This window comes from Mustela erminea, chromosome 7 (genome assembly GCF_009829155.1).
Source record: "Mustela erminea isolate mMusErm1 chromosome 7, mMusErm1.Pri, whole genome shotgun sequence".
NCBI classification, from domain to species: Eukaryota; Metazoa; Chordata; class Mammalia; order Carnivora; family Mustelidae; genus Mustela; species Mustela erminea.
Genome location: NC_045620.1, coordinates 41,888,740 through 41,903,733, shown reverse-complemented (window position 1 = coordinate 41,903,733; position 14,994 = coordinate 41,888,740). Strand labels below are relative to the sequence as shown.

Genomic DNA, 14,994 nt, shown 5'->3' with positions numbered 1-14,994 from the left:
TTTCCCAATTTCCTTACTCTTTGATGGGATAACTCAGAGATGTCATCACTCATAGAAGGTCCAGTAACAGAATGTTGCATTAATGGTCTGTGTTTTGTTTCTGCATCAATTCCGTTGGGTAGTTCCCTCCCATGCTGAATCTGATCTTGGCTATGTGCACTTGCTTTGGCCAATGAGACTTAATAAATGTGACACAAACAAAGACTTTAAAAGAGTACACTGTGGCTTGATTTCTCCTCTATATCTTGCAACCTTTATTAGACCAATGGGATTGAATCCCAGTTGCCTATTTGTTCCCAAATCCATGTCTCAGTGTCTGAGATCTTACTTGCTTATTCAATGTACTAAGTAGATGTTTTTTGAATGAACTGAGTATTCTTCTGCTTCTATACTTTTTTCTGTATGACTGTAGCTCCTATTACTTTCTTTGTTCATTGTTTTCAAACTCCCAATTTTTCCTTGGTCTCTTCTTCCTTTCTAGTTAATGGCCAGAATGGTTGGTTTTGACTTCAGCTGTTGGGTCCAAATTTAGGTTTATGCCAGGCCACACTGAAGACACAACTCTGCAGATTCCCTTTGGCACTGATTCTGCCCTCCCTCAACCCACAAAATGGTGCGCTTCTGGACATCAAGACATCAATAATGGCTTGTTTCCTACCCTTCTCAAACATCTTAGGCTCTGCAAGGTCTCTCTTGGTCTGACAACCCCTAGAGATATAGTCATCAGGAACTGACTAGAATTGGCACTTGGATGCCAACTGCCTTGTATTAGAACTTCCATCACCTTTGAAGAGAACTGAGAGCCTCCTGATAAAATTGATTTTTCTCCCCTCACAAAAGTAGAGAACAAACTAAGGGCAAGGAAAGAGAGAATTTGTGTATCACCTTTTTCTCTGTCACTGGTTTCTTAATTCCCCATCAAGTCACAAAATTTTAGTCTATTAATGGTAATTAATTAATTGAAGCCATTTCACACAAGAACAAATTAGGATATTCATGTAACCTTTCTTAAAGTGCTTGGTCTTCCTGATTGCAGCATTATGTAACACATCAGCCTGTCATTTAGCAAGCATCTGATGATAATAGAAGCTTTTAGGTTTTTTCCTCATCATTTATTTTTATATTTATTGAGTGCTTACTAAATGTACAGTGCTGTTTTAGTCACGAAGAGGGCAGACTGTCAAAGAAACACAATTCCTATTCTGTATTTCACCAAGTGTAAATAGAATAGGTTGTTATTGGTGTAGAATCAGTCCCTGAATCTATGAGCAGCTTTGTTTGGAAAACTGGAATTCACAAAACTTTTATAGGTTGAAGGGTGAAAAGCAGGCCAGGAGGACCTGCAATGAACTGGTGTCAGACCAAGTTGGTACATGTGGTTAATCACTCATAGGAATCACTCACACAGTCAGGTTGTCCATCTCATCCAATGTGAAAGGCAGATGGAATGGTTCCAGTCTCTGAACCTCAGCCAATAAGTAACAAGGTTCAAACACTCATTGCCAGTAGTTAAGAACGTAAACATCAGGTTTAATATTCTTTTTCTAATGTATAAAATGAGAGGTTAAACTGATGTCTAAGATTCTTTCCTATAATTCCATAATTGTAGGTAATTATTACAAAAATTTATATGACTCTAGATAAACCATTTAGAATAATCAGGCAGACATAACACAATTTTTTTGGCGGGGTGGCAATTTCCCAGTGGTCCATCTAGCATTTAGAAACTGTTATCTATAAACAGCATTAAAATGACATAAATTTAAATCACCACAATACTTTTCCTCTTTCCCTTCCCTTACCCACTACACTTCTTTTTTTTTTTTTTTAAAGATTTTATTTATTTATTTCACAGAGATCACAAGTAGGCAGAGAGGCGGGCAGAGAGAGAGAGAGAGGGAAGCAGGCTCCCTGCTGAGTAGAGAGCCCGATGTGGGGCTTGATCCCAGGACCCTGGGATCATGACCTGAGCCGAAGGCAGAGGCTTAACCCACCGAGCCACCCAGGCGCCTCCCCCCCCACCCACCCCCGCGACTACACTTCTTGAAGGAATTGTCTAGATACCTCCCCTTCATCATATTTACTGCTACCCTTCACCATTTGGTGTCTTTCTTATAAAAGACACAATCACTTTCCCCACTCAGATCCCTTTGGGCCTTAGCATTTAGTGTATGCCAGCCTCTGCATCTTTTCATCTGAGTTTGCTCTGGCTGGCCAAATTCTGTATGTTGAACATGTGCCAGGTCAAAGTGCTGGGAAACATAATGCCATCCAGGACAAAATATCAATCATGAATCAATGTCTGATTGTAATTGGTATATAAATACCCTAATGTCCTCACTCCTCAGGCAGGACAACTCTGGGGCCTGTGTTTGACACCAGTTCTCAGAGATTCCCAATAGAACTGAGTACCCGTTATCCACAGTGACAACTTGTTCTATAATGCACATTTCATTCTTGCTTTCCCTTCCCCATTTCAATTCTCCCACTCCCCTACCAGTATTTTCGAGACTCATTCCTTAAACGAACAATTTGCATTTAAACTCTTGTCCCACAGACTACTCTTGGGGACCCAAAATGACATATGTGGCCTATTCCACAGTGCTAAGGTGGCTTCTCCAATTTTAACAAGGATTTCATCTCTAGAACCGGTGGCCTTGCTTGCCCCGCTCTTCTTTCTTAACCCTCATCTCCCTTCCTTTCTCAGCTCTGGATTCTCCTTCCATATCTCTAACAGTCCAGGCTCTGTCTCCTCTCCCCGGTCTTCTTTTCCCCTTTATGTCCAAAGTTCTCTAGGATTTTGTCCTATGACCTCTTCTCTCGTTTTTCTCTTAACACTCTTCCTTGGCAATGCTGTCTACTGCTGTGGCACGACTGAGGTGTATGTGGATGGGTGCTTGTACATTTGACTTTCAGTTCCTTGGCCACCTTCACCTCTTTTTGACTTTGGTAACTATCTTCCATGGGTGTTATCATCATCTGGAGGTGCATAGGACTTGGAGACTTGAGTTTGAACATCCCATTCAGTCACTAACCATAGCTTTCTCTTTCAGTTCTTTCACTATTAATCCCCATTTACCTTCTCTTCTAGTTTACTGATATTCCATTTTTTGAAAACTCAATTTCTCTCTCCCCCAACTTCCACCACCCCCACTTGAGTGCTGTTCAAGAAAATGACTCAGTTGGTGCTACCACAGATCCATTCTCTTCCACTTGTCCTCTTGGTACTTCCAGAAATCATCATTTGTCCTTTCATCAAGTCCTCTCTTCCCATTAGCAATGTGCAAAATGTTATATCTTTTGAAGTCCCCATCCCATCACCCCTTCCTTCACTGGAAGTGTTGACCTTGTCTTCTTCACCTTTGAAATAATTGTGACTCCTCAGTGGGTATCCTCCCCATATACTCCTCTGAGACCTTTGCACTGAACTTCATCAGCCCATTCCTCTCCTTTAGCTCAGAGAGAGGAGATTTCCCTTTTCCTGCTCATGCTAATCCTTTGGCTTTTCATTAAACCTAGCTAACCAAGAGATGAATGAAAATGAAGATTTTGATGATGGCAGAAATTCTGGTGAAAGAACTTGTGATGAAATAAACAATTTTAATGTAGAACAAATACAGGCAACATTATAAATCATGGTTAAATGCAGAAGGTTAATATTTCTTATAACCTAATGTAAAAATAATGATGCACCTAATGAACATTGCAATGTGGGAATAGAGGAGGCCATAGGAAGTATTAGGAGGTTAATGTCCCCACTTTGCTAAGCATGGACTCCACTACATTCACTTAAGTTGAAATATGTAATAAAATAATCAAACATGTTAATAAATATGTCATTAAATATTATCTATCTATATTATAGACATTATATTATTTATATGTTATCTATATTATCTAAATATTATCTATCTAAATGTCATTAAATATTATCTATTATTTATATGTAAAATAATCACAAACTCCTCACTCAATATCATCACATTTTTTTTTTTCAATTTTAGGGACACCTATTATGAAACAATATGTCTGTGTGACAAATTTGTCTGAAGTGTAACAATGTAATCAATTTTTTTCAGTTTCCTTCCTTTCTGTTAAAGTCTGTAATAATTAAATTGATAGTTTAAAATTTAAAATAGTGTGTACAATGTAATCCCAGTTTTGCAAAACTATTTATCTAATGACCTTTCTTTTTAAAAAAAAAAAATTTATTTGTTTATTTGACAGAAAGAGATCACAAGTAGGCAGAGAGGCAGGCAGAGAGAGAGGGGGAAGTAGGATCCCTGCTGAGCAGAGAGCCCAATGAGGGGCTCAATCCCAGGAACCTGAGATCAAGGCAGAGGCTTAACGCACTGAGCCACCCAGGTACCCCTCTAGTGACCTTTCTTTTCTCTATATGTATTCTTACAGAAATAGCTGCAATAAAATTTACCTAATGCTGGTAATGGTTTTTTCTGAGTAATGAGATTTAAGGTAATAAAACAAAAACAAAAACCTTTCTTCCAGTGCTTTTTTTGTACTACTACTTGATATTAAAAAATAAAGAGGATGGGTAATTTTGACAAAAATAATTAAGCTATTATATTTTTCATATGCTTAAGAGTCTTATGTCAAGGTATTAACTTGATGATTTCCACTCATGGCATTTACAAAGGCTGTAATGTGTAAAAAACACTGTGGCTTTCACGGAGAGGTGAGCCATCACCCCAGTCAAAGTATTCACATATTTTATTTGCTTGTTTGTTTAAATCTCAAGAGGGAAGATGCTGAATTGTCTAAGAAATCTGATACCAACATAAATTAGATCATTCATTCAACAACTACTCATTGCAGGCTTAGTTTATCGCATTTTATCCCACTGTGTTTACACAGAAAGCAAGACTGCTGATGTCATTACCCTCAGCTTCTATTAAAACACTGGAACAGTGAAAGCCAAGTACCCCAGGTCAAAATAATTTTTTTTCTAATGTCATTACTACACGTGGCACATGTATTAAATCTAAATTGTTCTATTCCTGTTCTTGAAGTCTCCAAATAAATAGTTCTATATATCTCTCATCTCTCTTTGAACTCTTTCTACTTCAATACAGAGTGGCCATTAAGTGAATCTATTTAGGAAAATCTAGGAGAATAAGATGTTCATGAGTCAGTGTCAAATTTAAAGTTATAAATAAAAAACAATCTTAGAATCCTATAGTTTTCATGTTCTTGTCAACTTTCTAATGGAGAAACTATCAACATCCGGTAACATTCTTGAGTCTATTTCATTTGTGTCAGAAAAATCAAGTTTGTGTCCATGTTTAACTTTCAATCTAAGAGTTTGTTATGTCCAATGAATCTTACCACAGGAGCCCAGCACATCACAACCTTCTCCAAAAAGTCATGGTCAATTTATTTTAGGGACAAAAACAATTTATCAAGAGAGTTTACTGCTTTTTATATAAATCTCATATAGAAGTCATTCACTAACATGGAATTATGACATTTAGGGTGGAAGTGTTAATTCAAATATAATTTCTTGATTCCCAACCATTAGTGGAATTTAGTCAGTTAATGGACTTGAGCTATATATAATATATTATACATAGATACATTTTATGTATTATTATAAATTAATATAATAAATATAAACATTATAAAAATAGTATATATTACATATATTAAAAATCTATATTTATATAAGGAAAGTGAAACTAAAATTCCTGCTTTTGAAGTGTCCTATGATTATTTGAATCTCAAACAACAATGCAAAAATTCGATTCAGGGTTTCTTTTTGAAATGATGGATCTGAGCTCAAATGTAGAATGAAGCTCCTACTCTAATGGGTGGAAGAAATGTGAACTTCAGGTTTCATGTTTTTGGTTTTTTTTTTTAAGATTTTATTTATTTATTTATTTGACACAGAGAGAGAGAGAGAGAGATCACAAGTAGGCAGAGAGGCAGGGAGAGCGGGAGGGGGAAGCAGGCTCCCTGTCAAGCAGAGACCCCAATGTGGGGTTCAGTGTGGGTGGGCTCGATCCCAGGACCCTGAGATTATGACATGAGCTGAAGGCAGAGGCTTACCCTACTGAGCCACCCAGGGGCCCTCATGTTTTATTTTTAAAACCTGATTTCTTTGAGCAGTTACAGCCAAATATATAATTATTGCAAACTTAACTATAGCATTACTCCCTGATGTGCTATAACATTATGATCTACAGCTAATAAGATCTTTTGAAAGAAACATTGTATTTTAGATATTTATTCATTTGAGAAAAAGAGGTGTAATTTTTTTCCTTCTTTTGTATTTTGATCAAGTTTTAACTGTAGGCTTTTTTTTTTTTTTCTTCCTGCTCAAAGAGCTAATCCATTCTATTACTGATAATTTCTAAGTTGGGAATTTTAGGGAAACACAAGAGTCTCCTAGGCGTTGACTTGCTGCTTGTTACCTACTTCTTCTTCCTAGCTAAATTGCAGCCTATAAACAAATGGATGCTACAGGGGTAATTATTTGAAAACTAGTTCTTCAAATGCCTTTTCTCTGAATTAATGACCAAACAGTCACTTTGTGATCCAAGTTTATTTATCATTCAAGAAGCACATAATGAGCCCCTATTATGAGTAGGGCAAATCGGTTGCCAGTGGGACAAAAGTTTTTAATGGATTTTGTATCTTCATGGAGAAGAAAAATCACAAAGGCCTGAAAAGTTGGCTTACATTATGAAGTGAAAATATAGGAGCTTGCGTAAGTCTTTTAAAAAATTATTGTTCTTGTGATCTGATTTGGTTTGGTAGTAAGGTTTAGAGAGTCAATCAAACAACTTAAGAAAAGGGATATTTATTGACAGTATATTGGTTTGGGTAATCCTGGTTGTTCTAAAGATAAAGTCTCAAATCTCAGTGCCATAATGTAATAGCAGTTTAATTTCTCACTCATAAAATTCTTCTAAGTCAAGAATCAGGGACCTGGGGTCCTTCCATCTTGCTACTCTGCCGTCTTTGCTGTTTGGTTTCCAAAGTTACTGTTCTCTATCACATCAAGCCTCAGAAGAGAAAAGAGGGCAGAGAATCAACTTATGGGAAGTTTTTATGCATTAAGCAAGGAAGCAGTGCACTTCATTTTGGCTTACATTACATTGAGTATAATCATCATATGGTCATACTCATCTGCAAGACAGGCTAGGAAGTGTGGTCTTACTGTGGCCCATGGAGAAGAGGAAAATAGTTTGGTGATTAGCTTTTACCTTCTGTCACAGATGTCTTTTGCTAGGAAATGGACCTGGAAAGTTATTAGGCACTCAGGAAAAAATGTCTGCATCTCCCATGGCCTGGATGGGCTCTTTTACGGGCATTAGAACCCATTCTACTCTCTACAGCAACTAGTGAATTAAATTTCCTAAGGAACCCCAGTATGATTGGTTGAGATAATCACCATGGTCTATAATGAATTAAATTCACTGGATTATTTGAGCCAGGCCCTCTTATGGACCATGGCCAGCTCATGGATGGGTTCCCACTGGACAGAGATTTTATTCCTCATTCAATCAGTTGTTACTCCTGAGAAAGTACAACCTACAACTGCCTTCTTGAGTTAACAAAAAAAAATACATATAGATAGAAAGACCTATAGATATAGCGATGCTATCACCCTATTATTATTACTATTACCAATAATAGGTTGTTTATTCCATGCACTTGTCAATGTGTCCAGCGCCTTACATGCACTATATTATTTATTTTTCCTAACCACTATATTTTAAACATGAAGCTCTCTCTGAGAGATTTTGTAAACTAGACAAGTTTCCAGTACTGTCTAATTCTAAATACCAACATTTTTACTTTTGAACATGGCTGTTCCTGGCTTTCTTCAGTCACAAGAAGGACACTGGATGTAGTCAGTACTGTGACAAATGTGACTGGTGCCAAGAGAAAGGAATAGATTCAATGCAAAGGAAGTCCCAAAGAGAGAATGTTCTGGTCTAGGTCAGTCAGAGAAGACTTGAGGGAAGAGTTTGGACTTGACAAAAGGCATACTGCATTAAATTAGGTTCTAAAAGGAATTCATAGTATTCATGTTGGGGAAGTAGAGTCTGGACTATTTGCCTTTGCCTACAACGGTAGTAGGTCTTGGAGTTTCAGCAAAGCTGTTCCTTAAGGGCTTCCTAGAAATCCTTTTGTAAATACTTAGGATCAAATCTATATTCTACTTTTTGTCCCCCTCTAAACCATGTTAATCTTGATCGGAGAAGTATGGGCCAGAGGGTAGGGGATTACTTCTTTGGACTGACAACTGATGCATGATGAAATGAAAGTGAAATTATAGAATCTGGATTCAATATTGTTGGGACATTCAGACACCACTGAAAGGGTGAAAATAAATATTCAAAATAAATATATCTGACAAAAGATTCCTGTTGTAATAGCCAAAGAACTCCTACAAACCAAAAATTAAGACAATCAAACAGACAAACGAACACACAAACCAAAAAAACAAACCAAAACAAAAACAAAAACAAAAACAAACAAATAAAAACAAAAAAAAAGGAAAAAAAAAAAAAAAACCCTTTCAGGGCAAAAGACCTGAACAAATAATGAATGAAAAAGGATATCTGAACCACCAAAAAGCATATGAAGATGTATTCAGCTTCAATTGATCATCAGGGAAATGCAAACTAAAATCACAATAAGATACCATCACCATTAGATAACCACCAAAATAACTAAAAGGAAAAAGATATAAAAAGTCAAATGTTGGTGAGAATGTGGAACAATCAGAACCCTCACATGCTTTCGGGTCATGTGTGGCAGGCAGAATTCTGAGATGGTCTCCAAGATATCTGCTGCTTTGTGTGCATGCCCCGTATAATCTCCTCCCCTTGAGTGTGGAGGCAGTATTGTATAGATTACATTATATAGCAGAGATGCAGAGATTCATCCAATGTAGTTGTGGTCCCAAATCAGCTTATCTGAATTAATCAAAAGAATTATCCTGTGTGGGCCTGGCTTAATCAGGCTAACCTAAGCAGGGACTGAGCCCTTCCTGAAAGAAGGGTGAAAGTGTGAGGTTTATGGGAGGGGTCATGCACCAGATCATGAAGGTAGCTTCCGGGAGCTGAGAGTGGAGCCAGCAAAAAATGAAGACCCCAGGTCTACAACTACAAGGAGCTAAATTCTTCTAAAATATTGACTATGTTTCTAAGTAGATTTCCCCTTTGTTGTGCCTCTAGATGAGGACATAGCTGGCCAATATCTTGATTTCAACCTGTGAGCAGCAGATCCAACTAAAATGTGCTAGACTCCTTACCCATAAAAACTATGAAATAATGAATTTGTGTGGTTTTAGGACACCAACTCTGTGGTAATTTTTTTACACAGCAATAGAAAACTACTACAGTCTCCTAAAGTTGAATGTGTGTATGCCCTTTAACTCAACGATTCTACTCCTAGGGATATTCCCAACAGGGAGGCATATGTGTGTTCACCAAAATACATACACTACAGTATCCACAGAAGCAATATGCTTAATAACCTAAAACCAAAAAATACCCAAATGAGCAAGAGGGGGAACTTATGAGATGTGAATAATATTTTATTTATTGATTTGGATGCTAGATATACATGTGTGCCTGGGTTGAGAAAGTTTATTAAGCTGTGTTCTTTCCTAAATTATACTTCAATAAAGTTAAAAGAAATTTAATTTTAAAATTAAATTCAGTTAAAGTTAAAATTAGACATTCAATTAAAATGAAGAGAAATTTACTCTTTAATTATATAACAGCACAATTAATACTAGATTTAAAAAAAAATTAATGATCACACATATAAGAGTAGTTACATGATTTTCCTAGCCTTAGGCCTACATGGATAAAAAACAAAATCTATTGTAGTAAAATAAAAACACTTAATTGTCAATTGTTTGGATTTTTACCTAAATTCATACTTGATTTTTGACCAACCTTCAACATATCATTTATTTATATTTTTTAAGATTATTTATTTATTTATTTGACACAGAGAGAGAGAGAGATCACAAGTAGGCAGAGAGAGAGGGGGAAGCAGACTCTCTGCTGAGCAGAGAACCTGATGTGGAGATGGATCCCAGGAACCTGAGATCATGACTTGAGCCGAAGGGAGAGGCTTAACCCACTGAGCTACCCAGGCACCCTCAACACATCATTTTAATAAGTAATTGTGCTTTTCCTTCTTTCTTTTCTTTCTTTTTTTTTTTAACAAAGGATTTAAAATTAGTAATGTATTGGGAATTTTAAGGCATTCTTTGGAATAACACCTCTGATGTTATTGTAAACTCACTCACTCTCCTGGACATATACATCTTCTTTGATGAACTTATGTCCTTGGGTCAGGTCATGATAAAATAGAAAATTTAGTCTCAACACACCTTTCTGACAGTAAAGTTATAGGTAGTTTTGCTCCACTTCAGGGAAGAAATATAACTGTTTGTTCATGGCCTTGTAAGAGTTTGACAAAATAATCAACAAATACTCATTTATTATATCTTATACAGACCACCATGCTAAATATGGGGCTAAAGGAAGACATGGTATATTGCTTCTTCTCTTGGAAGATTTATGATCTACCTGAAGAAATACATACTCATACACATTAGTTAATGACCTAGGCACACATAGGTGTTGGATGCAGAAAAAAAGTAAGAAGGAAGAAAGGAAAGGAAAAAAAAAAAAAAACCCATCAGAACTCTAAAATGGTGCCCCAAGAGTGGAGTTCTTGGTTGTAAGAGAAGGGTTTCCCAGAGGCATCTTGGTAGAATAACAAAATTATTTGGTTTTAAATTTGAGTTTTTTCCCTTTCCAAATATAAACATAACTACTTGGTGCTTTAAGTTTTTCATCTGAGAATAAGGCCTGATGACAACAATTTCTATGTCACAGTTTTCTGAAGTTAGATGAGATAATTCAGTAAAATAGTAGATTCCTCCAGTCTGCCTAGCTGACCCTTCTTTGGGATGAATAAATAACCATCAAGGATCTTTTGGTTCTGACACTGTGCATTGGAAAGGATGGAGCAGTAGGGAGTTGGAAGATAAACTGAGTATTAGAGAGAGGAAGGAAGAGATATTATGTGTTTAAAATGAAAAAAAAAAAGAGTAACAAAAGTACAGTACAGCATGATGAAAACAAGACAGGACAAACCTAAAGGAACAGATAAAGCAAAGGACATTTCTTTACAGTCTGGCAAACCCAATAAAAGTCCAGCTTTGGTGAGGAAACCAGAAATATAGAAGATATCATCCTTGAATATTTAATACCTTTCAAGTGGACAGATACTTACACCCATATTTACTTACATATATCAAATGACTAGAAGACAAATGATGGAATGTACTATCTTGTGTTGTGTAGGCTTTGCTTTTTTGTCAAAGAGGAATTTGGAGAATGGAAAGCACATTGTTGTTCATAGCATCAGGGAAGGTTCAAGCTCAGGCTTGAAGGATGGGTAGAACATGAATCCAAGGAAGAAAAAGAGTGTTAATTCTAAGCAGGTGTGGCATTATGCAAAGATTCACCAGACGCATTCTGCCATAGACTGATTTTTTAACTTAAATACGTATCAGAACAAAAATCATCTGGATAAGAGATGCTACTTTTGAGAGGTTATAGAGAGGTTAGGAGTGGTGGCAAGGCAAAAGCTCATTTTTCCTAGATAAAAATTGCATATTTGAGGCTGATGCAATACCAGTGGACTCCTCTTGAAGAAAGAGTGGGAATGAGAGAGGCTTAGGTATCTGATTTTACCCCAAAGTGTGAGTTCCCTCAGATTTTATGGTAAGTATATCAAAATTATCCAGATTCATTTGTGAAAAGATTATCTCTATACCTCCTTTCTCAAACTTCACCATCAAAAACCCCATTAAGCTATTTACCTCTATACAAAAAGGATGTCCCTCTTAGAGAATTAATAAGTTAAACCATTATCTGTCTTAGCTACTCCCGCATTTGCTTAAGTTGCTAAGATTCTAAAAGGCATATTTTCTAAATGGTAGGTAAAAAGATAACAATGTCTGCCTATGCTATGAAAAAGTGCATGGCATGGGGAGAAACAGGATTTCTTCACCAACTGCAACCCCTTTACTCTCAAAAACTAGAGTCTGATGCCACATCCTTTTTCAGCATACCTCACAGCCCAACACATCCTGCAGAGCACTTATCCTCTTTGGTATGTACCAAGAGGTAAAGAACATGAGTTTATCTCTAAAAAATCTGGGTTTATATGCAAATCTTTTTTTTTTTTTTTTTACCTTGGACTCTGATCTGAACCCATTTCCGTATCAGTGTTATGTACTTAATAACAACAGTAGGTTCTTCAGAGTTGTTGAGGATATTAAGTAAGAATGTATGTAAAGACTGCAGAACACAAGGGTTTCCTATTGCTGTCAGGTAATAACAATCACTATCACAATCACTTTTATATTTATGGCTCCTGGGTCCTGAGTCTTGCCAAGTTAGTGGGGTGGGGTGGGAAGGACGGAGGGTTTGCCTGTTTATTGTGTTGGTGGCACTCTTGAAACAGCCCCAGACTCCAGGCGAGAGCGGGCAGCTCCCTCAGCTGGCATCTTCTCTCCCCTGCTCCACCCACGCTTCCCGGGAGCAACAAGTTCCCTACTGCAAGACCCGCCCGCGCGCCACTGGTAGACCAGGCGGGCCCCTCCTCCCAGACCTCTGACTTAACTCGCTCTGAAACCCACCTGAGGTCGAAATCGTGCCTGCCAACGCCCTGCGGAGGAGGGATAGCCGGCGGCGTGTGAGGGAGCCCTCGCCGCGCCTGGGACGGAGGCGGGAGGCGTGGGAAGTCGGGACAGGGGACCCATAGGAGACCTAGTTCGCGCTGCCCTTGAGAGGCAAAAGCAACAGAAGAAAGCACCCGCCGATCATCTCCAGCCTCTCCCCTAAGATCAGGAGGGAGGAGAGAGAGCCCCGAATCCCACGGACCTCCACCCAGCCCTCTGGTTGCCAAATAGCATCCCGATGTCCTCCACGCTCCCCTCGCCCGGTTTCTCCTTGCACTCTCACTCCACCCCACGCCTCGCCAGGTCCCCTAAGGACACTTGCGATTTCTGACAAGATATTTTGCAAGAAGGACAAATAGATAAGCCACAGCCCCCACCCAGCACACTCCTCTCCACTCCTTTCCCAGAATGGATACCCTGGAGTCGCCAAAGGAGTCCTAAGGCATCCTATATTAGGAGCCTTACCTAGCTGCCCAAACAGTTGAACTCTGACAACTTCTTGGAATGGGGATCCCCGTACTCTCGTGGGAAAGCCAAGCTGACCGCCCACACACCGGGAGAGATGCCCCGATTTCTCCATAGGGAACTCCTCTCAAAATTTACCTTTCTAGCTTCTACAGCTGTGAGTTGAGAATCGGGGAGCTAACTAACAGTACTCTTCGGGGGCGGGCGCTCGTGGGCAGGGGCGAGGGCGAGAAGTTCCACCCCGATTTTGGAAAGAAAACCCAGTTCATGTCTCCAAGTCCCCTGCAGCCAGGGAGCTGTGGTTCCTGGAAAAGAGCCGGGGCCCGAGTCACCGGGAGGGAAGTCCTCCTAGCGCGGGATCCGAAAAGCACGGAGGTGAATTGCAATGTCCAAGCTTTTAGTCTTGTCGGTCGGAAACTACTCTTTCTCCAGGAGATGGGGGCGGGGGATACATCCCTGGCAAAGACTGCCAACGTCAAGCCCAGATGTTCAACACTTCATTCCTCCATCCCCACGCAGCCTTGAGAACTTGGTACCTCGGACAGCAGCCCGGGCGCAAGGCATTGTTAGAAACGTGTTATCTGGTTTTCGCCACCAAGTCAAAGAGCAATAAATTATTTTTGTGACCTTACTAGTACAATTTGAAGGACATTTTAATTACATAACCCGTGAAAGATCACCGGAGGCAATGTCGTGTTAAAGAGCCCATGGCAGAATATCTGCATCGCATGAGAAAGAAAACTTGCAAATCTGCAATGAGATTGCGCAGGGCTGCCCCCGTTTTGAAACAACATGCGAAATGCAAGGGAGATCTTACCTTTCGGACTCCAAAGCCGTGTTCTGCTGCAACTTGGCGAGCTTCTTCCTCTCCTCCTTTATGCAACTCCACAAGAAAATGATTCGTGAAGACCGGTCTCTTGGCAGATGCAAAAACCATGACACAGAAGAGGAGCCCGGCGGCCGCCTTCCACTGGGAGACACAGCCACCTTTCATCTTTCTCTGGGAGTGAAAAGTGGTGCTAGGAGGCGCGCAAGCTTGTGGAGCGGGGGACTCGGAGGAAAGGTGCAAAAAATATATATAGATAGATAGATAGATAGTTTTTTTGTTTGTTTAAAAAAAATCTTTGTGTTGGGAAAAAGACTGATTAGGGGCTCGGAAAGCAGCAAATCAATGTGTGCTCTTCTCCAGCATCTGTCTGGCGGGGAAGCCGTGTAATCAGGCTCGCTGGCAGAGGTGCGAATGGGGGGGAGCTGTGTGTATCTGAGAGAAAGAGCGAGTGTATGTCTGTGCTTGAGGCTAAATCTGCATTTTCAGCTCCTCCTCGGCTCCAATTCCACCGGGGGCCGGAGGAGAGCACCAGCCTGGGTGACGTGTGCCCGCTAGGAGCCAATGAGGACGGGAGATGCGTCGAGCCCCGCCCTGGACCGCCCCGGGCCCGCCTCTGCCCGCCCCCGGCCCGGCCGGTCCGCCTCCGCCGACGGGGGGCGCCGAGCGGCGAGCCCGCGCCCCCGCCCCTTTCAGAACCCTGGAGAGCTCCTCCATCTCTCCACCCGGGCCCGCCTTGCTCCCAGGAAAATCCCCCCAGCTGTAATCTGGTCGGCGGTGCCGGAGTGATGTCATTGTTTGTGGAAATCTGTGAGGCTCTGGAAAGGGAATTACGGCGTGTGCCGCTCTCTGAGGCCCCGAGGGGAGCTGGGGCACCGGCCTCTCCCTATTCCTCTCCCCTGCTTATTTTCCGCTCCAAAACAACTCTCTCTTTCTCTTCCTCTCTCTCTCAAAGCAT

At 40.0% G+C, this 14,994-nt stretch overlaps 1 protein-coding gene across 1 annotated transcript in view; it reads right to left on the bottom strand.

The window, feature by feature from the left end:
• Positions 1-14,562, bottom strand: part of PCSK2 (proprotein convertase subtilisin/kexin type 2) — a 273,679-nt gene extending 259,117 nt beyond the window's left edge. Inside the window, exon 1 of the mRNA XM_032351458.1 lies at positions 14,028-14,562. Within this exon, the coding sequence (XP_032207349.1) occupies positions 14,028-14,204 (177 nt within the window). The 5' untranslated portion in view covers positions 14,205-14,562. The remainder of the gene's footprint in view (positions 1-14,027) is intronic.
• Between the last annotated feature and the right edge of the window lie 432 nt (positions 14,563-14,994).